General features: G+C 39.8%; 1 protein-coding gene and 1 pseudogene across 1 annotated transcript in view; one reads left to right on the forward strand and one right to left on the reverse strand.

Moving 5' to 3' along the window:
• MED14 (mediator complex subunit 14) overlaps window positions 1-24,384 on the reverse strand; it is a 62,865-nt gene continuing 38,481 nt past the window's right edge. The window contains exons 21-31 of the mRNA XM_030576157.1: window positions 19,993-20,262; window positions 16,820-16,963; window positions 13,838-13,949; window positions 12,948-13,079; window positions 10,539-10,721; window positions 8,847-9,082; window positions 7,226-7,405; window positions 6,878-6,985; window positions 6,259-6,384; window positions 5,054-5,243; window positions 1-340 (exon numbers count right to left, since the gene is read on the reverse strand). Of these exons, the coding sequence (XP_030432017.1) occupies window positions 267-340; window positions 5,054-5,243; window positions 6,259-6,384; window positions 6,878-6,985; window positions 7,226-7,405; window positions 8,847-9,082; window positions 10,539-10,721; window positions 12,948-13,079; window positions 13,838-13,949; window positions 16,820-16,963; window positions 19,993-20,262 (1,755 nt within the window). The 3' untranslated portion in view covers window positions 1-266. The remainder of the gene's footprint in view (window positions 341-5,053; window positions 5,244-6,258; window positions 6,385-6,877; window positions 6,986-7,225; window positions 7,406-8,846; window positions 9,083-10,538; window positions 10,722-12,947; window positions 13,080-13,837; window positions 13,950-16,819; window positions 16,964-19,992; window positions 20,263-24,384) is intronic.
• LOC115657861 lies at window positions 20,284-23,434 on the forward strand (annotated as a pseudogene).

Raw genomic sequence — 24,384 nt, forward strand, 5'->3', positions numbered from 1 at the left:
GGCAAGCTGACACTTTAATCTATTACCTAGTCTGAAATGTATCCCTTAAAACACACTATACAAGAGCACTATATAAAAGTTACGGGTTGATGATCATTTGATGAAAGTGCATCCCTGAAAGTTTCCCAGTTTAATATATTTAGCTCTTTAAAAAAACATAACATGTCAAAATGTCCTTTTCTCCTTTTTTTAACTGAAGGCTTTACTTCAGAGATTGATATTTTTGCTGCTGAGTCTCTTGTTTTTCAGCCTTGTTTTAAAAGTGTCTATGGGCGCCCACCAGGGGTTAGGGCAAGATTAACCATTAAATCACGAACAGCTCCAAATATCGTGCATTCACCTGGAAAAGGAAAAAATACACGTTAGCATGACAGAGAAAAAAATGAATTAAACAATCAGGGGTTAAGTCAATTTAATTTGTAACAAGCGAAGTATGCTACTCAAGCTCGCTCCACACTGGGCTCACATGGTGCTTTCTGATTTTTAAATACCGTGTAATACTTTAACATAGTCTAAACAACTATACTTTACCGACACTGGCTGGTTTACCAGCATTAAAGGATTGTTTAGACTATGGTTTTGGCCTTAGAAGGGAAAGAGGCTTAAAGACAGTGCTAATTAAGACGCAAATTCCACTGACCTCAGGGACTTAGCCTGCATGAATATGTCATTTCAGGAATGTTGTTTTTGTATCTCTGGTTCAAGTTTCCAAACCCATTCACTCCAACAGAGTTAGAATTCGTGAATATGTCAGGTAAAGTAATTTCAGCCTGAATTTCTCAGCACAGTGTCTGGTCAGCCATAAATCTGCCAGAAACTAGTGGCAGCTAGTATTAAGGCTTTAATACCTTTTGAGTGTCATAAATCCATGGGATGATTTATCATACAAGGAATTTCTAGTTCTTCTGTAACCTGTTCATAAAAAGCTTACGAGTGCTGCACCTTATCAGATTTGGTTTCATAAAAACTTCAAGAAATTGACAGAAGTTTACATATAGTAGCTGATTATGAGCAGCAACTAAACTTTTAAAAGAAAAAACAAGAAGTTTGAAACTAGTGCCGGGTGGAAAATGGTTTCCTGTCCACAAGAATATAAGATGTCAAAAAAATTCCCATCCTAAAAATCAGGATAAAAAGGCAAAATTGAAATGCAAAAAAGTTTTAGATGGGGTCAACTGAAACTTTTTGTTAAAAAACACTTTTCACTTAAGTTAACTTGAAATAACGTTTCACTTCAAAATTTAACACAAAACATGAAACTGTTGTTTCAAAAATGTCAAAGTGGGACATGGACAATTTCAAAATTTCTCAATTTTTTTGAAATGGGAAATTCTTCAAAATCAACCCCTTCTCATGAACAGTTTCAACAAACCAACATTTCCAGCAACAAGTTTCCCCAAAATTGTCCCTATTTGAAACCTCTTATGCAGATCAGTTGCAATGACACCCAACAGTTGTTTCAGAAGAATGACAAAAATATAAAAATATATAGCCACCACAAGACAAGGTCAAGAAATTTTCATTTTTATTCCAACAAGACTCCAGATCTCAGGCCACACAGTTCTCTAATTCCTTTCCATCAAGAAATGTACAGCAAAGGGTATGGTACAATTTAAAAAAATGAAGAGTTTAAAACAACAACAAGTTTTCGCTTAGTCAGGTTCTTTAGGATACATTCTTCCTCTCAACTTAACTTTGGGCTTCTTAAGCTGTGTCAATTAAGATCTGTTATGTCCTGCTGCTGAGGGACCACGGTGTGATCTAAATGATTAGAGCAGAGTGCACTGGGAGCCATTAATCCCAACTGCTGAACCAAACAGTCCCAGCATGACTTTGGGCATGTCATTATCTCCTTGCACCGTACAACCAGCTGCAAAAATTGGCTAAATAAAATGAAATACCTCAGTGAAAATCAGATATTTAGAAAAGGTTAGCTCAGGTGAAGTGTAAAAAAAGAAACTGAAGTGTTTGAAGGCCTTGGTCCTACAAGCTCCTCCACACAGGCAAACCCTGGTATCCCCACAGCTTGTAGAGCAGCTTGCAGGACCGAGGCACAAGCTTAACCACACTGGTCCACAAAATACGGTTTCTCTTGGGATTCTCTGCCTTTTTTCAATGTAAGGTCAATCTTTTATTGAACAATTGGTATTTGATTTCCTTTTGGGAAGGTGGGGGTGGAAGTCTTTCCTGGAAGAGATTCACCGCGTATTCACTAGGAGTTAACGTTTCAGGGAAACAAAGATTTAGGCAGTGTTTAACAATAGGTACCTGAAAATAAAACTCTGCCAAAAAAGTCACTTTTCAGTTACTAGTATTTTATTAAAAGGAAAATGAAGTTGAGTACAAAATACTCTCTCACAAAAAGAGAGAGCAAGGTAAAAGATACAGCCAAAATGAGGCAACACTGATTATAGTATACAATAAGTGTAAATAGTACCATAAGTGTTACTTCATGGATTTTTAATCAGTTCATCTCATTTGTCTCATCCTTCCTCAAATATTTCAGTTGTGAGCATAACACAGGTAAGTTAGTCTTGCCATTTCCTGTCACTTTTATTGCTGCAAATCACATTCCTACAGTGGGTATGCTTTTGTAACCACAAAGATGGAACATTTATCATCTATAGTCACAATCATTCAGACAATAGGTATTTGTCTTTGTTGAAATTAAACAATTTGAGACATTTTCCTAAACCATATTTACAGATACATTCTTGCAACAACTATAGTTTTCTGACAATGGATCGGAAGTAGGTGTTAGAATACAGGGAGTGCAATTCTCTGTCCTTGGCTAAAACCAGGTAGGAAGCTCTCCCTCTTTTCCCTGACATGGGGAGTCCCCGTTCCACTCTGGCTGGTGTGGTGAAAATTCACCAAGCAGGGGAATTTGAAGTGAGACCAGCAGAAGGAGCTAGTGCCTTGCTGGGAAGTTTCTGGGTCTCCGGATCCTTCCAACTAGTGGGTAGAGCTGCAATAGCATTTGTCAAAAGTCATGTCCCAGCAAGGAAACCCTTATTCACACCTCCTGTAAAAAAAGAGATCTGTCCCCAGCTAGCTATCCCTCTCCTTCACTGGGGACAGGTATAACCTTTCCTACCCCACCAAAGAGACAAAAGGAGAACGCTCTCCACCCACCTATACATCTTTCCAAAGGCCTTAAACCTTTAAAATGGCAGCAAACTGCTTCAAGCATTTCAAAAAAGTTTCCAATAGAGGGAACCCCCCCCCCTTTTTTTTTTTTTTTTTAAAACCACATCAATACAGACACTATATCCTGGTAGAAATGGGGCTGGAGTACACAGGGATGTCTCCTACCTACTCCATATATTTCTTTAACTGGCTAGGATCCTACTCGAGGACATGAGCTCCTTTCAGATACACTTTTTTCTTGTCCCCATTCTGTTCCATGGGCTGTGTCCCATCTCATTTCATCAAGATCTATGGTCATAGCTACAAAAACTGGTGAGCTCCACCTTCCTATCTTGATCAATTTACCAAAGAACAGATCTCAATTTTGGACATTACAAGTAGCTTTGAAGATTGTTCCCTATGCTGTGGCATTCCTACGATATTTTACTGTGGATTTCATTTAATCATAACTTCAGGAACTGAGATACTACAGTTCGGCTCAGAGAAAGATCTATATTTTTCCCCACTAGTACTCAACAAGAGAACTTGCTCTTCCGATACATTCAGTAAACTTTGTTTTTTGAAGGAGTGCTATTTACCCAGCTGAGCATTCAAATCTATTGTGTACAGAAATCCTGTGGGTAAAACTCCTTGTTAAAAAAAAAAAATCACCACTGTGTAAGATGTTATTCCAAAACATCAAGATTATCACCTATTAATTTTAAACAAAACAATTATGTTTGGTTAGTTAAGTGGAACAAACATGTCCTGTTATATGTAACATCATGCTCAGTAATAAAGTGCCCAAACCTATTTATCTTTAAATCTACAAATGGGGAGGTGGCGTAGGACTGATCTCTCACACATGACCCTTGGAAAAATGAAATTGCAAGTTCAAAGTTATTTTTGAGAGTTCAATTGCCCTCTTCCTCATCCTGCTAGTTCTCAGAAAGTGTCTAACACAGGATAAGAGTCAAGCCACAGAAGGAATTAAAGTAGAGGACCCTATGAGGTCTGGGAAGCCTTGCCCAAGCCTTGTTTGTTTTCCCCCCTACTCATCTACATTGCTAGTAAGTTTAATATGACAGAAGGTGCAATATTAACGTGAACGTAGCATGATTACCATCAAAATAGGTACATCTCTACCAATGTTAACATTCTAAAATTCTGTCACTTCAAATAAAGCATCAAGCATAACAAAAGTATTGTGAATTAGATTAAGATATATAAATACTTAGAACAGAAGCAGAAATCACCCTTTGAGTTCACCATTTAAACCCTATCGGGGTGTGTTTTAAAAAAAGTGTGTTTTTTAAAAGTGGTTAAATAAAAATGTTGCAGCAAAACAAACAATTTTCATTCTTAGAAACAACTTACATGCAAGAGCTTCACAGCACATTTGGTAGAAAGTGAAAGTTTTCACTGCACGCATTACAACACTGGCAGAGCGTACATTCAGCAAACAATCACTCAGATCATTTTTCATTCTTCATGATACATGGACAGTGTTTGATCAGTGCTTTAATATATCTTTATGCTATTCTATTGAAATGGTTTATTAACCTATGGTAAACCATGAAATCAGATGTTTTACCACAGCATTGCAATTGTTATTTACACTGAGTCCACTCAGCTGTGACTGCAGTAGCATAAGCCATGTCAAAATACATGCATTCTACCTCCTAGACAAAACAGTAAACTAGCTTGTGCCGTTAATACAACCCTCTGGCACAAATAACTGGTACGGTCTCAATAGTAATCAACACCACATAAATTAACCCTATCAGGACCTGCAGATCACCTTAAGAAAGGCTGATCGATCCTCTCTCCACAAAGACATGCATTACAAATCACTAAAACTAAATCCCACTTATTCTTAAGTCTGAATACTTCTTGAGTTCTGTCTACTGGATATGTACAGTACCTGGTCGTGGAGAATTCAGTTCTGCAAACCTCTTTAGAATACTGCTAACCAACATGGGAGCAGCAATGGAAGAGTTCTGCTGCCTGGGAATGTCTGCCTGTTGCGTTGTACCTGAAGCCATATCATAAATGATTGGGACAATAATACTAACGGCTTCCTGTGGGACTGTAGTTTTCTGTGTTAACTGAAGCTGTGAGTAAAACAAAAAAAATAAAGAGTGCATTAAGATGAAACAGTATTTTTCAGATACACATAATGTTAGGATAGTTGCCTTGCTACTTCAAGCCCTAGCTTGTAGTCAGGTCCTTTTTAATTTCATTACCTTTTACGTTATCTCTATGTGGGGAACACCTTCAATACAGTAACACACAAAAACTAGGTGTCACAAAGATTCTACACCTTAGAAAAGGTATTGAAGTAAAACTAATTGTGGCCATAGCTTTCCAAATTGTCTTCATACACAATACGTTTTTCACATTTTATATGAGCCCTCTGTCCAAAACAGAACTGCTCACTGCAGCAAAACTTTTAAACATTTCTAGGCCTGTATTTTATACACATTTCAGGTTTCATAGATAACAGCTCAATAATTAGGAATAATCTACATCCAGTCTCAAGACACTATAGTTGAAATAACCTCCTAAGGACCATTCGCACTGCCAGTTACAACTGATTTTGTAACTGGTTAAAGGTACCATCATCTAAACCCGACGATTAACACAGTTCAGTTTGTGTCCACACAGTGGCTTTCCTGCCATCAGACCACATTTGTATCACAACATTTGGGAAAATGCAAGCAACTATCCCATAGTGTTTCAGCAAAGAACAGGAAGACCAGAGGGGACACATACAGAATGGCACCAGCAGTGCATGAAGCAATGAACTTTATGATACTTAATCACAGCATCGACAGAGCAAGAAGGAAGACTAGCCAAAAAAAGGTCCGCAGGAATACTAATGGGGTCATAGTCACAGAAAGAAAAAAAGTGTGAACGCATTATAGAAAAACAGCATGCAACCCTAGGCCTCTTGCAACAGCAACATTTTTAGCTACCATGGTTACTAGCCAAGAATAACCAATCCATGTGCAGACAGAAGCCAGGATTACAGAACTGACCCTTCTACTAGCTGGTTAGTAACACTGCTCTTCTTTCAGACCCTGTGCACGCTGCAGCTTTTAATAAAAAGACAGCTATTATACTTACAAAAAACAACATTTTGGATTTCAGCACAACAGCAGGTGTTCCTGGAGGTGCAATTGGTGGGGCACTGGGAGGAATCGTTAAACAAAACTGCACGTTCCATTTCAATTGGCTTGCTTGATCAGGGAACTGTTTTAAAAATATGCCACAGAGAACATAATAAAGCAAGGCACATTAAGGTAACGTGTTTGACTATTGTAACATGCTGGTACTATTAAATGACACTTAAGCTAGACTCTTCAAGCTTTCAGATGATTTCACATTTAATATAAATATAATTAAGAGTTAACAAATCTCCTCTTGCTATGAGAATGGTTCTGTGAATCTACACTGAGATAGCAATGAAAAGATACTATACAAACACACAGTTGTGTGATTTTCGTCAAATGTGTCAAGTCTAGGGAGAGGACAAGTTTTTGTTGACCTCTTAGTAAGAAGCACAGTGAACAAATCTTTATTGAATTTACGTAGATTTAATATTAGATTCTGTATCTTAATTTACACTACAGGGTGGAATTCATTCTGCAGTCACCACAAACAGATTTTTATTATTTCAAGTGCAGACTTTGGAGTTCAGCAGACTAAATGTTGTCAATAAAAGTTAAAAAAAAATGTAACTTACCAACTCCAGTTTCATGATGTGTACACAGTCCCTGAGGATATGCGTAGGAGCGCCTAGTAGTTTTGTAAAAGCTATTAGCGTGTTTGCTTTAAATGGTGGTCCTGCAACCTACGATAATATAATACCAATTAGTACTGTCCATCTAGATCAAAACTGGTCCATTTGCTATTTACATAGCACCACAACTGTGCATAGCTGTTAATCGCTACTCTTATCCTGCAGCCCTTACTCTCATCACTAGTTCCACTGATATCAAGAGAAGTACTTAGGAATAAGAGCTGCAGAATAGGCCAATATTAAGGTGACATACAAAACAAGACACTGAATGTTACTAGTTTAAGTACATACTCTTGTTTCAAAGAATTTTTCCAAAACTTGTAGTTCCTCTGGCTTCCATTGTCCTGCATTTTCAGGTGTTACTTTTAGCTGCAAAGTCTGATTGGTTTTCGGATTAAGGGCAACCCTGCACTTCAGTGCATCTGTCTTAAACATTATTACACCTGGTTCATTGGAGTTTATTAGCTGTAGCTGTATGAACAGAAACAATGCATCTAATTAGTACTTCACGGAACAGCAGAACAACAAACTCACTTCTCAGGACCACCACCACCACCACCACCCAATTGTGAAGGCTGTTTCTTTTAACAAGAGCACCAATTAAGATTTGGCCATATAAAAACATCACCTTCAGGAATAATACAGTGCTAGATTCCAGCCCCAACTCTGCTCCTTTTGCATTGTTCTGGAAGCACAAAGGAGTAGAAACTGACCACCTCTCCACAGCTGTTGATTACTTCAGCATGGAAGGAATCTTCAGCACTTCCTCCCCAGCCCTAGGGGTGAGGGTATGGCTGGAGCACACTGCATTCTGGTCATTTCCAGCTGGGAGGTGACTCCTTAGAATGTACAGCCAGCTGGAAAAGTTTAGAGCAGCCCCAAGCCTGCTCCATGCACCACTTAGAGTATAACCACCCCCAAAATCCGGGATCCATAATCTGACACCATAATGGCTCTCCACCCCACCCTGCTACACCTGGGGGGGACTGGGTATCAGAAGATCTGGGCCCCCCTCATCATCTTTTATTTATTCATTTTTTAAAAGAACAGCTATCACGTTATATGGCTGCAGTTTCCCTTTTTTGAGGGGTGGGGGAAGAGGGCAAGGGAAGGGAGGAGAAATCTCACAATATTTTGCATACAGCTAGGAAAGGTAATTTATCAAGAACTCAGATACTACTGTGATGGGGACACAAGTGCCTACACAGAGGGACCAGATATTTAATGTTGTCAGATAAGTAGGAGACTCCACATCTAGAAGTGTGGGTTTCCCTGAAGTTAAGGGCTTCAGAATATGGTCAGCCTAAATTTGGAGGGGATTAAATTGTGTTAAACTGTATTAATAGACTGATACAATATTGTTTCACTTTGCCAACAGCATGAAAAGCATATGTAAGAAAGTTAAAATGTAAGTTCTGAGATCCTCTATATTTATGGAGAGATTTACTAGAATTAAGCCCTCACATCCCAGATGTGAGGGTTAGGCAAGTATAACACTCATCGTATTGATGAAAAGAACTGAGGCAAGGAGATGCAGTACTTTTTCTTAAGTTCACACTTGAGTTAGTGAGAGAGCCAGGAATAGAACACAAAGGAATTCTGACTCTTCAACCCCTACTCTAATCACTGGACTTCATTTATTCTAGATCTATTTTAAACAGCTCTTCAAAATAGATGTTGAAGGTGTATGGTGTTTCAACTAGAAAGTTGGAAACATTTATCAGTGGCAACATTCTGGATATCTGTTCCTACTTTCTCTTTTTCTGAGATGCTGAAAGCAATTACAATTCAGACAGAATAGTTTGTGATTTATTATGAAGCAGACCTACAATGCAATCATGCGACAAACTACTGTTTAGAAAGTTACACTTGAAAGTCAATAGTTGGGGTTACAAATTAATCATTTAAGTACCGTTTCTTGCTGGATGATCCTCTGAAGGTGTCGCCTCATAATAACTGATCCTAGAAATCGCTCTAGAGGGGAGCAAAGATAGCTGCCGGCTAGTCCTGGTACAAGCCCAGGAGTAGGAGAGGGCAGCAGCAGAATATTCAAGGCACTGTGAGTGAGGATTGTGGGGATAGATGCAGCCCAGGAGCGCTGAGGTAGTTTACGAGGTGGAGGCATATTAGTTGGCATTGTTTGGGAACCTGATGGAAATAGAAAAATTCTCACTTATTGAAAGTGTACAGAGTTTGACTGCAAGTAATGTTTTCAAATTTTTGGAAGACACTATACAAAAAAGTAACAAAGATGACAGTCCTTGCCCCAGAGAGTGCGCAGGGTGTCAGACAGGATGGAACTAATGGACAAAACCCAGAAGTAAATGGGGATGGGTTTGGAGGAAGAGGTAACAACAAGACTAATAGTGTTACCATGAAAGTAGAAGTTTCATCCTGCCAATTTCATATATTTAAAGACTCATCTTTCCTTCATCTTATAGAATCATAGAATATTACCGTCAGGAGGTCATCTAGTTCAATCCCATGCTCAACGCAGGACCAACACCAACTAAATCATCCCAGCCAGGGCTATGTCAAGTCGGGCCTTCAAAACCTCTAAGGAAGGAGATTCCACCACTTCCCTACATAACCCATTCCAGTGCTTCACTACTCTCCTAGTGAAATAGTGTTTCCTAACATCCAACCTAGACCTCCCACACTGCAACTTGAGACCATTGCTTCTTGTTCTGTCATCTGCCACCACTGAGAACAGCCAAGCTCCATCCTCTTTGGAACCCCCTTTCAGGTAGTTGAAGGCTGCTATCAAATCCCACCCCCCCTCACGCTTCTCTTCTGCAAACTAAATAACCCCAGTTCTCTCAGCCTCTCCCCATAAGTCATGTGCTCCAGCCCCCTAATCATTTTTGTTGCCCTCCGCTGGACTTTCTCCAATTTGTCCACATCCTTTCTGTAGTGGGGAGCCCAAAACTGGACACAAACTCCAATCTTCCCAGGTAGTTCCTCCTCAAGGGGATTTACAGCACTAGTTGCCATACAACTTAGGCCCAGCTATAGCAACAAAGTGAAGTAGTTACGACCATTATACTGAACCCCTGAAGAGAATCTCGTAATGTTAGCAAATAGTATATCGGCCCTTTTCTCTCTCCCAAGCTTCGGAGGTTAGGGGTGAGCCAGCAGATGGTAACTTTGTTCTCAATCAGTTGGCAGAAGTGATCAAGAAGTATAGTTAAACCAATCTTGCCAAGACCATTTTACAGTGTTGAAGTGTGACATTTTACTATTCTTGTACTCATATGTACTTTCAGATTTTCTTCACACTACTGCTATTCATCTGGACTTCTCCCCACCTTGAGGTATCAAAGGCTTAAACACAAATATTCAGTTTCAACAGCTCAGTAAATAAACAAAAAACCTTCAGAACCAGATAAAAATAGATCCAGTGCTAACCATGATTTGACTTGCTTTCCATTTTTATTAATTATTTAAGACTCACGCTGGGCCAGAATAAATGCATAAATGTAGCAGAGTATTATTTTACTACAAAAGGGTAGCAGATAAAAATAAGGAATGCTACAAAAGAGATGGCACTAGAAATATTAACTTTAAGTGCTTCACAATTATAATACTGTTAAATATAACTAACTTGTTCCAGCTCGTGGGGAATGAGAGGCATCTGGGACTGGAGAATGGAGAGAAGGATTGGCTGGTGACATTCCAGGCATGCGTGCAGCCGGTGAGGGACCAGACACTTGAGGAGATCCTGGCCAATTCCCTGCACGCTGACTGGGCGACATCATTGTGTAGGGTGAACTAGGGTCTATGGTACCTGTGAAATTCTCAAGGTTATTTTTTTAATTAAAGCTTTTCTTAAGTCATAGAAAATATGGATCACACACAATGATTTCAAACAAAGTATTCAAAAACTCAGTGTAAAATACCAATATGACACATAGCATCCACTTCCTTTTATCTCATACTCCATCTGTAGCTGTATGTAAGATGTAAGCATTTTAAGGAATTAAATTTAAAGGCAAAATAATAAATGTGTAAACTTCTTCTATTTTAAATTCTAGTAGTTACGGACTAGATTCTGCAAAGGGATTCTTCCATGCAGAGTCCCACTGACTACAGCAGGTCTCTACCTCCCACTAACTGTACGAAAGCTGGACACAGTGAAAGACAAAGGGTGTAGTTTACTCAGGAAAATGCCTCAGTCACTTCACTTCACTGTAGTAAAGTTCCATAATAAAATCCATTCGTGTATTTGCCTAAGAACATATCAGACTGTAGTGTCTACAACAGACTGTTTCTCAGTTACTTAACTGATATGCTGAAAAATAAATTCCACTCTTAAGTTTGGTGATTTAAGTAGTAGTGGTGCCATAGAGAGCAGAATCTGACATACTGTAATTATAGAGGAAGTAATTTGAATAGAGTTTTCCAAGTAACAGAAAGGGGTGGGGGGAAGGATCAGTTGTACTTTTTTGTGCACTGGAAAACAAGAAGACTTGGTCAACAATTTTCAAGTTTTAAGTTACTGAATCTCTTCAGCCTGTTCTCAATTACTTCCCTTTTTGATTCAAGCTGCATGTGAAGGTAATTAACTGAAGTTGTTTTACATTTAAAGATACAGGGTAAAGTAATTAAATTCAGCTGAAACCATGGCCTCTTAGTGATACTGCATGATAGTCTACGTCAATTTTTCCCACATTAGTAAGGGGCAGTGAGTGATTGGTACAGTAACTGCTCACTTAACATTGTTCCGGTTAACGTTGTTTTGTTATGTTATTATATTATTGATCTATTAGAGAACACGCTCAAGGGGGGAAGGGATAGCTCAGTGGTTTGCGCATTGGCCTGCTAAACCCAGGTTGAGTTCAATCCTTGAGGGGGCCACTTAGGGATCTGGGGCAAAAACTGGTCCTGCTAGTGGAGACAGGGGGCTGGACTCGATGACCTTTCAAGGTCCCTTCCAGTTCTAGGAGATTGGTATATCTCCAATTATTATTATTATTATTATTATTATTATTATTATTAATTAAAGTTGCACAATATTTGCTTACAACATTGTTTGGCCTTGGGGCCCTGGAACCAAGATAGGCCAGCAGCCTCCCCATCAGCTCCCCTCCACCACCCCCCAGCACCTCCCCCCCCCCACCGACAGCCCCAGAGATCAGCAACTCCCCCTTTCCCTCCCCGCACCTCCTGCCTGCAGCAATCAGCTGATTCCCAGCATTCAAGAGGCTCTGAGGGGAGGAGTGAGGATTTAATGCGCAGCCTTCCCTCCTGAACCTCCAAAACATCCCGAAACAGCTGATTGCAGTGGGTGGGAGGGGTTTTTCAGCATTCAGGAGGCTGGAGGGGAAGGGAGAGGACGTAGAATGCTCGGGGGAGGGGTTGGAGCACCCCCCATCCGGCACTTTGGAAAGAACAGCAAGAGGAGCAACTGGACGAGCCATCCTCTTTCACGCTCTGACTCCACCACCTCAACCAAGCTTCATAAACATCATTGCTGATTACAGTATTAAATTGTTTAAAATTGTTTAAAACTTATGCTGTATATGTATATAATGTCTTTTGTCTGGCAAAAAAAATTCCCTGGAACCTAACTCTCCCCCCCTTCCCCTTACATTAATTGTTATGGGGAAACTGAATTCTCTTCACATTGTTTCGCTTAAAGTTGCATTTTTCAAGAACATTATTACAACATTAAGTGAGGAGTTACTGTACTTAATTTTCAATAGACTAGCAACACCACCTAAAAGTTGTTGAAAGCATTTGTATGGCTACAATTACCAAGAAAATCCACATCCACACAAACTCCTAATTCAAGCCAATTGCTGAACACTCATTATTCCAAACAGTGTAAATCTCCAGACCTGAAGAAGAGCTCTGTGTAGCTCAAAAGCTGGTCTCTTCCACCAACAGAAGTTGGTCCAATAAAAGATATTACCTCACCTACCTAGTCCCTAAGCCTGCACAGACAGGGCTTAATTTTAAGAAACAGTTTACTCTTCATGTCAATATAGAGATGTACTAGTACAAGACTCACCATGTGGGCTGGTAAAATTAGCTGTTTGTCCCATTGTTATTCCAAGGGAGGAAGGTGAAGGAGTTGGACCAAATGATGCTGGTGATGGAGCTCTCAAAGCACCACTAGGGGAGCTTGCAGCATGCAGATTTCCTAATAAAGACATCCAGACACAAACAGCAATTCATTATATTTCCTACATTTCTTTCAAAAGCTTGAGTAAACCAATAGCAAAGAAACAGTTCATACTAGAGTTTTCAGAGTGACCTTTATCCCCAGAAGCTGCATCTTGGACATGAACCAGCAACCATGAACTGTTACTGAGCAGACAGGATACTAATTTATACAGTAACCAATCCTTCTTCAAAGGCAAATGTGAACTAGAAATTTTTTGGTACACTCTACGGTACATTCTACATGTGCAATGCGTGATATTGTTAGGTAATAGGTATAATGTTTTTCCTTGTTACAGCAGGCGCATCAACATAACTACAGTTAAGATTGCATAACTATTTCCAGTTTAAGCTCTGTTCTCAGGTGCTTATAAAACTTCTTGAAGTTTACACTTCGTTTTGGTCTCCATCCAAGTGTAAATGTCTGGGAGTAGAAAGCGGAAACAGCCTTTTCAGAAAAGGACCTTTAAGTGAAGATGTTTGATTTGACCAATTTAGGAGCCTGTAAAAATATTACATGTTATGCAAGCACAGTAAATGCCAATTCCAGAACCATGGCTGATGTTCATGCAGAGCTCACATGCAGCACAGCTAAGACCATCCACACTGTGCATGTCTCAAGTAACAGAAGGTCACTTTATGAGAGAAGTATGCCATAAATCATACTAGTCTTTAGAATATAAAGAAGTGTACATTCCATAACATCTATTGCCAATCTAGAATTGAGAGCGATCTTACCTGGTGACTGTGTATGCATCATGGAAGGAGATGGGGTCACTGTGTTGTGGTAAGATGTGGGTGGTGAAGTAAGAGGGTAAGCTCCTGATGCTCCTGCCTGTTTTGCAAATGGCTGAAAGTGTCAACACAGTAAAATGGAAGTCTTCAATGATTTCACGCTGAATCTACTAAGTACTAATATTAATAGATTTGGCAAAAAACTGATGGTAGTTTGATTATCAGATCTGTCTAATCAACTTAACACCATAGCATCCAAGTTTTCACACCTCCTTATTCAGGGCTTGTTACTTTGTTCCACAGTTTTTGAAGAAGTCTTTATGCCCTTCCTTCAAACCACATAACCACCACCTTTACACATCTAACCCTCTTCTTCATTTCCACCCTCCAAAGACCAAAAATCCAATACAGGCCCTCAGGGTACCAAAAAACTCTTGTATTTTAGGACCACATTGTTTCCCCTCGATTACATGCTCCTTTTCTGTTTTAAATAAGACATATTGAATGATTCTCCTGAATGGCAGTCAACATGCTATGTGCTATCTATGATGAAATCATAGAGTTTGCAATTCTAAGGAAGGGTAGAAGGGAGTACAGCAAAATAGAGAAAATGGATTTCAGGAACGCGGATTTTGGTAAGCTCAGAGAGCTGATAGATAAGGTCCCATGAGAATCAAGACTGAGGGGAAAAACAACTGAGGAGAGTTGGCAGTTTTTCAAAGGGACGCTATTAAGGGCCCAAAAGCAAGCTATTCCGATGGGTAGGAAAGATAGAAAATGTGGCAAAAGACCACCTTGGCTTAACCACAAGATCTTGCATGACCTACAAAATAAAAAGGAGTCATATAAAAAATGGAAACTAGGTCAGATTACAATGGATGAATATAGGCAAACACCACAGGAATGCAGGGGCAAGATTAGAAAGGCAAAGGCACAAAATGAGCTCAAACTAGCTATGGGAATAAAGGGAAACAAGAAGACTTTTTATCAATACATTAGAAGCAAGAGGAAGACCAAGGACAGGGCAGGCCCACTGCTCAGTGATGAGGGAGAAACAGTAACAGGAAACTTGGAAATGGCAGAGATACTTAATGACTTCTTTGTTTCGGTCTTCACTGAGAAGTCTGAAGGAATGTCTAACATAGTGAATGCTTATGGGAAGGGGGTAGCTTTAGAAGATAAAATAAAAAAAGAGCAAGTTAAAAATCACTTAGAAAAGTTAGATGCCTGCAAGTCACCAGGGCCTGATGAAATGCATCCTAGAATACTCAAGGAGTTAATAGAGGAGATATCTGAGCCTCTAGCTATTATCTTTGGAAAGTCATGGGAGACGGGAGAGATTCCAGAAGTCTGGAAAAGGGCAAATATAGTGCCCATCTATAAAAAGGGAAATAAAAACAACCCAGGAAACTACAGACCAGTTAGTTTAACTTCTGTGCCAGGGAAGATAATGGAGCAAGTAATTAAAGAAATCATCTGCAAACACTTGGAAGGTGGTAAGGTGATAGGGAATAGCCACCATTGATTTGTAAAGAACAAATCGTGTCAAACCAATCTGATAGCTTTCTTTAATAGGATAACGAGTCATGTGGATAAGGGAGAAGCGGTGGATGCGGTATACCTAGACTTCAATAAGGCATTTGATACGGTCTCGCATGATATCCTTATCGATAAACTAGGCAAATACAATTTAGATGGGGCTACTATAAGGTGGGTGCATAACTGGCTGGATAACCGTACTCAGAGAGTAGTTGTTAATGGCTCCCAATCCTGCTGGAAAGGTGTAACAAGTGGGGTTCCGCACAGGTCTGTTTTGGGATCGGCTCTGTTCAATATCTTCATCAACGACTTAGATGTTGGCATAGAAAGTACGCTTATTAAGTTTGCAGGCGATACCAAACTGGGAGGGTTTGCAACTGCTTTGGAGGACAGGGTCAAAATTCAAAATGATCTGGACAAATTGGAGAAATGGTCTGAGGTAAACCGGATGAAGTTCAATAAAGACAAATGCGAAGTACTCCACTTAGGAAGGAACAATCAGTTTCACACATACAGAATGGGAAGAGACTGTCTAGGAAGGAGTATGGCAGAAAGAGATCTAGGGGTCATAGTGGACCACAAGCTAAATATGAGTCAATAGTGTGATACTGTTGCAAAAAAAGCAAACGTAATTCTGGGATGCATTAACAGGTGTGTTGTAAACAAGACACGAGAAGTCATTCTTCCGCTCCACTCTGCGCTGGTTAGGCCTCAACTGGAGTATTGTGTCCAGTTCTGGGCACCGCATTTCAAGAAAGATGTGGAGAAACTGGAGAGGGTCCAGAGAAGAGCAACAAGAATGATTAAAGGTCTTGAGAACATGACCAATGAAGGAAGGCTGAAAGAATTGGGTTTGTTTAGTTTGGAAAAGAGAAGACTGAGAGGGGACATGATAGCAGTTTTCAGGTATCTAAAAGGGTGTCATCAGGAAGAGGGAGAAAACTTGTTCACCTTAGCCTCTAATGATGGAACAAGAAGCAATGGGCTTAAACTGCAGCAAGGGAGATTTAGGTTAGACATTAGGAAAAAGTTCCTAACTGTCAGGGTGGTTAAACACTGGAATAAATTGCCTAGGTAGGTTGTGGAATCTCCACCTCTGGAGATATTTAAGAATAAGTTAGATAAATGTCTATCAGGGATGGTCTAGACAGCATTTGGTCCTGCCATGAGGGCAGGGGACTGCACTCGATGACCTCTCGAGGTCCCTTCCAGTCTTAGAGTCTATGAATCTATGCTATCTCAAAGTAAACATACATTTTAAAACATGAATAAATCTTCCAAGGGCTATTCCAGGGCAGCATAGTTTATACTCACCTTTCATCTGCTATTCCCACCCCTCTCGAGGAAGACACAACACATACATTTTTCTAAAAAGGTAGATATAATAATGGAGAACAATGGAGATACAGTGTAACTTGTAGTTTTATTATTTTGCCTACATTTTACCTGTTGCTGTGATTGTTGGGGTTGAAGCTGTGATATCAATGAATCCATCATGTCCCCTCCAATAGGAGAAGGTGGATTATCATCCTCATTTACAGATCGTCTTCGTGCGTCTTGATTGCTGTCAACAAACATGTTCAGGAATGTCTGTGGATATATTTGATTATTATAAATTTATTACATGCCTAACAGCAATTCTATACTTATAATTGATCTAAGTATCAATAGCAGTAGTGTATGTGTGCTATTTATAACTTATTATGTTATCCTTAGATTAAAATATAAATTCCATTACTTGAAATACAATTCAGAAGATCAGGAAGTCAAAAACCAATTTGGTTACTAAGAAACTGTTGCTGTTGCTGTTTGCAAGTTCACCCGCAAAATTCAGTAGCCTTTCATACCAATCTCCTATTAAAAAGGTAGTAAATGTTTTAAGCAACTCCAGTTTTCTAGATCAGTACAAGTTTATTCACACAGAAGTTTTGGCAAAACAACCCTCTTCCTGTCAAGTTCTACTGGCTTGTGCCAAACTATTATCAAAAGATGGAAATCTAAGTGTCCAGCTATCAAATACAAAAAAACTGACTCAATATTGGTTAAATCAAACTCAGGAAGACCTATAACATTTTCAAAGCCATATAGCTCTCAAAAAGGTTTAAAACTTAAAGGTAACCATTAACCAAGAAATAAAATAAAGGACATAATAATTTGAAGTAAATGTATAGGAATCATCACATACTAGTCACTGAACAATAATTTTATAAAGATTCTGTATTTAGATAGGACTGTCAGTTAAGATGTACTTGTATTTATAATTTTGCAAATGTAAAATTTATCTTTACAACAATTCCCTTTTTCACCTCCTCAAATAGAAATGAACCTTTCACTTAGAAGGTATCCTCAAGAAGAAGGTCAAGTAAACTGGAAAGGCATATGCCTTCCCAGTGTCCCCTGACCAAAAGCCGATTTCCTAGAAGGCTTTGAAATTTTTGTTTTTTAGCCAATGGGCACAGGAAAGACAATGAATTTGACTACTAAGGATATCAAATATTTAGCTGAAAAGAGGTTTCTAGCACAACTAAAGGACATTTATGCACAGCACTAATTCCCAGAATCAATGGCTTATAAAAAACAGATATAAAAAAGGGTAAGAGCACAGCTAGTCACTGGAAGTTTCATTAAAAAATTAAAAACAGCAACCCCCCCCCCCCTCCACACACACACACACATACATTTCTGGAAGATACAATTTACTTGGAGGAATTATGATCAAATCAGCCGGTGTCATTTCAAGAGATTCTTCTCTTCTTTAAAGAAAGACCCTATAATACCATTGAGTGCCCACAGAACCTTACTTAATTTGATCAAAAATAAATCCCAACTTGTTAGCCTACAGAAATGCAGGTATCCAGAGAACTTTAAACTCTGCCTTACGATGTCACTAAGCAATAATCACACGTTAAGGTATTTTAGTGTTATTGGTCCTGGATTATACTAAACTGATTTTTACAGTCTGATTTTTTCCTCCCCCCAACCCCGTTTCTACCCCACACTTATGTCACTACATGGCACTCACACAATCTTAACTCTATGCAAACTGTTCAATACTTTACCATATTTGGGTTTATTTAAAATGGCAAAATCCCTGTGATGTATTTTACTATTTATTGATAAAAGTACTTTCAACCATAAAACCATCTTAACATAGCTTGCCTAAGAATTTCCCTTTCCCTTCCCCCTAAAAATTTACATGATCAGTATAAAAAATAAACCCAAAGAGAATGGTGCCATGAGAGCTTTCTAATGACATGAAGCATCAGCCTTAACATTAAAAACTTTAAATTGCTGTATTCACTTGTCTGCTCTAGCTGCTTTATGCTCAGCTGGAGCAGAGCATGCTGACCAGTTAAACTACATTCTGAGCTGCTTCGCATTGCCTGAGCAATAGAAAATACACGTCTACCCCAAAATAACGCGACCCAATATAACAAGAATTCAGATATAATGCAGTAAAGCTGTGCTCACGGGGGGCGGGGGGGAGAGAAGGGGGCTGCACACTCCAGTGGATCAAAGCAAGTTCTATATAACGTGGTTTCACCTATAACGTGGTACGATTTTTTTTGGCTCCCAAGGACAGCGTGATATTGGGGTAGAGGTGTACTGGGAATTTATACTCCTAATTCCCCCGTGCACCTCCCAGGATACCCTGCACACATCCCCAATTCCTCATTCCCTCTTGCACACCCATTTTCCCCTCTCTCTCTCTCCTGCACCTCTTACATTCCCCTATACACAAGCACACCAGTCTTCCCCCTCCTTCCTGTCCCCTTCCCCACTATAGACTCCCATTTCGTCTCCAACTGTCTGTGTAGATCTGGAGCAAGGGTCGATGCTGAAGAAAAATATTTATCACTAGTGTTGATTCTTTGCTATTAATTTTCCTAACTGAAAGTTTCTGACAGAGGCTGGTGCATAAAAAAATCTTTCAGAAAATTCAGAAATTGCCCTCTTGAAAAATGGCTGCCATTCCCATTTCTCACTAGGACTGAAGCATAGAGGCCCTCTTTCACAAGGGCCACTGCCTCCCATTGTTTCCAGTGAGAGCCAAGTCAGCCATCATCTTTAAGAGCAGCCTCTGGCGTCAGTCCTACTGAGAACAATGGGAGACTATAGCCTTTTCAAAGAGGGCAGTTCTACATAGGCTTTTCTGAAATATAAAATTATCCATCAGCCCCTGCTGAAGAAGTGTTCAACTATGAAGAATGGGGGAAAATTACCATCAATCCTAAAAAAAGTCTTTAAAAGTAGCTTTGGCACAAGATTTCAGTGAGGTTTAACTATGAAAGAAGCCTTAAGTGTCTGCAGTATTTCATTAATAAAATCATTCAGGGGAAAGAGGAAAAAAACAAAAAAAACCAAAAAAAAGTCTCACATTGAGAGTTAAGTTTCTTGTTGGACACATTCTGAGTTAAAATAAATTTATAGTAATTAACCAATTTACTTGTAAACCAGAAAATTCTGTGCTCAAAAAAAGAGTAAGTGCTGTAATTTTGAGGCGATACAGCATATACTTCACACATAAATTGGCTTTAAATGAAAAGCTCATCTCAACCTACACAATGGAACAATGAGTGATGATTCCACAAGACGCCAGAAAACACAAGACCAATTACCTTTAGTCCTGGTGCAGGGTAAAAACCTTCAACTATTTTACTATTGTCAAAAAGACTATATGCTCCATCACGTATTGCCACCACCCCACGGCTCCGGCAGTAGATGTCAATGCAGTACATATTCCTAAAAGCCAGCCTGATGTGCGTGGGTGACTGTGGCAGGATTGAGAAACACTGATAAGCAATGTTGATGCGTTGAGTCAGACCCAGCATTGGCACAGTTGGAAGTTTGTTGATGGCAACTAATGGAGCCTGAGTATCAAACAATATCTGCAAGAGAACAGATGTTGAGACATCAATTAGCTTCCACAATCAATCACAAACAGAGTTTATCTTTAAGGGAACCAGGCCTAGTCTACACTACAAAGTTAGGTCAAGGTAAGCTACCTGGCCTTGACCTAGCTGTGCATGTGTCTAACTTAAATTTGTCTCCAACTGACATAATTACCCTTTACAGCGACACAGTAATACCACCTCCCCAAGTCACAGTCAATTTACTGAGATCAACACAGTGAGAATTTAGACACTGCATTATTTATGTTGACCCTAACAGTCCTCCAGCAGCTATCCCACAATTTCTGACACTGACCGATCTCGTCACCATTGTGAACTCCACTGCCCAGGGGTCACAGAGGCCCCTCCCTTAAAGCCCTGAGAATTTTTGAAATGCTGTTTCCTGATTGTCCATCTTGGCACCTCTTTAGTTCTATGCAACTGCATATCACCATGCCAGCTACACATTCCAGCCAAGCTCCAGCTTGGAGTTGACAGGAGATATTGGATTTCCCAGGCCTGTGGAGAGAAGAGACTGTGAAGGCATAGCTACAGACCATCAGCAGAAACATGGACATCTACAAGCAGATTGTACAGGAGATGCAGGAAAAGAGGTAAACAAGGACCAGCAGCAGGGCTGCACGAAAATGAAGGAACTGCGTCAGGCATATCAGGCGGCCCGGAAGGCCAACAGTCAATCCAGTGCTGAGCCACAGACCTGATGCTTTTACAAAGCCATACTTGGCAGATATTCTATCACCCCACACGCCACCATGGATACCTCTGAAGAGCCCGGGACACAGATCCCCACTGTGAGCAGGAAGGACGAAGAAGAAGCAGGTCATGAAACCAGGGGGATCAGTTATGCCATGAGCCAAGACCTCTTTGAGACTCCACCACACTCCAGTCAGTCCCAGCAGTTAAGCATGGGTGAGCCCAATGACGGGAAAGGATACTTTGGTAAGTCTGTAAATCTCCCATTATGGTCTTGGCAATTCCAACTTAGCAGGACACAGCTGTCAATTTTTCATTAATTTATTCGTAGCAGAAGAGGTAGCAGCACAACTACAGAAGGTATTGCTATCTGCTTTTCACTCCCCTGTAGGGTTAGGCAAAGGGGCCATGCAGTGCAGTTTACGTATACAGTGATGTTCCTTGAATCCTTCTGAGTGATCCTGATGAAGCTTTCACGGAGGTACTCTGCAATCCTCTCCCAAAGGTTTCTAGGGATGGCAGCCTTACTTCTTTCTCCACTGTAGGGCACTCTCTCACACTACTCTGCAGTAAATTCAGCCACCACTGTTGCAGTAAACAGGCTTACAAATACAAGCCCCAGTGGCTTCAGACACCAGCAGCAGCTGTGCTCTCTGTGCTTGTTTCCCTCAGGAGTCAGATATCAGCCAAAATCACTGCCGCCTGTGGAAAATAGTGCCTTTGCCCTATACTCAGTTTCATGCAACCAAGCAATTCCCTCCTAATTCTGAATCTTAACTTTCACTTTCCGTTGTGACTATAATGAAAATGGTACCGCTGCCTGTTTTAACTATAGCCGCTGCCATTAAGGCCTTGAGGGGTCCATCCTCTATATTCACAGAATGCTTGAGCCAGATAAGGAGGACAAAAAGAATGACTTTGGATGGCACGTTCAGTGAGATCCTGCAAGCCAGTGCTACATCAGACCCCGAACAAACATCGATCTAAGATGGTGGAACCAGAAACCACTCCCAATCCTCAGACTTCAGAAGAAGAAAAAACTGAAACAGCACCAGCTCAGGAGGTTGCCAGCCCTGAACAGGACATTAAGCATCCACTACAAAACAGGTGGGCACTCTGGTTCTTCAAAAAAGAAAAGCAAAACCTGGCAAGCAAACCTTTGTCTTATCTCAAAGTTTGATACTGTTGAAGATTTTGGGGCTTTATACAATCATATCCAGCTCTCTAGTAATTTAATGCCTGGCTGTGACTACTCACTTTTTAAGGATAGGATTGAACCTCTGTGGGAAGATGAGAAAAATAAGCGAGGAGGCCGATGGCTAATTACACTAACTAAACAGCAGAGACAAAATGATCTTGATCCCTTCTGGCTATAGACACTGCTGTGCCTTATCGGACAGTCCTTTGATGACTAAAGAGATGATGTATGTGGAGCAGTTAATGTTAGAGCTAAGGGCGATAAAACAGCAATATGGACAACTGAATGTGAAAACAGGGATCCTGTTACGCATATAGGGAGAGGATACAAGGAAAGATCAGGACTTCCTCCAAAGCTACTGCTTGGCTATCAGTCCCACGCAGACACAGCTACTAAGAGCGGCTCCACCACTAAAAATAGGTTTGTTGTTTAAGATGACACCTTCTGCGTATTCTTTCATAGGAGACTGCATCAAGCAATCAAGATTTGGGAGCTGAACCAAAGCCTCTTCAAAAGCAGAGTGGACTGCGTTTAAATTTGGATTTCCATCTAAACGTTGCTAAGATTTGTGAGAAGTCTCATTCGCCTTTGTCTTGTACTTCTGTGTTCATTTTTTCTTCTATTTTGGCTGAAGTAACCATTATTCAATCAAAGGATTTCAGGATACAGTACCCCCAGAATCCACAAAGGTTTTCCTGGCCCACTCTGTAATAGCTTAGTAAGACATTACTAATACAATAGTTTATCCACAATATTCAGAAAAGAAAATGCATCTCTTTACCTTACAGAAAAAATTACTTGTTTTATATTTGCATTGTATGCAGTAACATATTTTGCTGGTTTGGAAAAAAGTATGGTGCATAGAATTTTCTAGCAATTTTCTTAATACAGCATTGTCTTTGCTGTAACCTATGCTGATGGCTGCTAGACTTAATTTATTTGTTTCCGTACTTGATAACATTAGTGATACTCTGATTTCAGTTGTTCTTGCTCATGTAACATTGGTAAAGGATCTGGGAATATGACAAAGGTGAAATAAACATTAATTTTTGCATTCTTTGGTAACTTTTTTTTGTAACATCAAAGCTTTGCTACAGACTTCTGCATTTCAGTCAAATCAGTGATCTATGTTTGTGTGATTTCCTAAACATAATTGTGGATTTTTTTAAATGTAACACCATAATTTACATTCCTTACTAGAAATAGTATGTCTGTTTTTGTACCTTATGCTGTATTTTAACACTTGTATTACTTAGGTTATATTCTTTGGTTAAAAGTGGCTCAAGCAGACAAGCAGTCCCATTCATATTAAGACAGTGTACAAACCTGTAAATAAAATGTGTACAGTGAATTGTCTTTTAGACTAAAAAAAGAAGACCAAACAGCCTAGAAAAGGAAAAACAGTGGACAGGCAAAAGACCCAGGACTCCCAGCAGGAAAAGAAGAGGGAGATGCACCAAGACATAATGGGGCTTCTCCAGTAGCAAACACAGATGCTGCAGATTCCTGTGGACCTACAGGTTCAACAATCACAGGCTCACTTCCCTTTGCAGTACATAAAGAACTCCATTACAGCACCTCCCTATACCCCTCCAACATTCTCATGTGGCATCAGGGGCTGCATCCCTACCCCTTATTACTCCATCTCAGGTGACATTAAGGACAACCACAATTACATGTTAAGCAACCTGTGAGATCCACAGTTGTCATATGCATAGGTAAAATGGACATGAATTGTTCTCTCTTTGTTAAATTTTATACCATTATTAAGTTCTTAATGTATTTACTTTTAAATTGCACAGAATATTTTTGCACTAGTTTTCTTACTGAATAGAACTATTTGGAAAATAATTCATCTTTATTATTAGTTCCCAAAGTATGCTGCAGAGTGCCTAGCAATTATGAAATCACCCATTTACTTTTTATTGTACAGTGTGACAACTCATAGGATCAGTGAGAAACAGTGTAATAATCATAAATGTACTAGCACTGCAAAATTAGTAAGTGCGTTGACAGTGTTATATTCATAGATGTGTACCACGCATCACACAATTCCTAACAAGCCCCAAAACAGCAGGCCTGGCAGAGTACAGTATACCACAATACATTACTGTGGCTCACTGTTAAAAGTGCACTTTCAAACCCTGTCTGTGAAGTATAGCTTCGCCCTTAGCGCTAACAGCCCTTGTGTCTGGCTGTTCAAACTC

This window comes from Gopherus evgoodei, chromosome 1 (assembly GCF_007399415.2).
Source record: "Gopherus evgoodei ecotype Sinaloan lineage chromosome 1, rGopEvg1_v1.p, whole genome shotgun sequence".
In the NCBI taxonomy this organism is placed as follows: domain Eukaryota; kingdom Metazoa; phylum Chordata; order Testudines; family Testudinidae; genus Gopherus; species Gopherus evgoodei.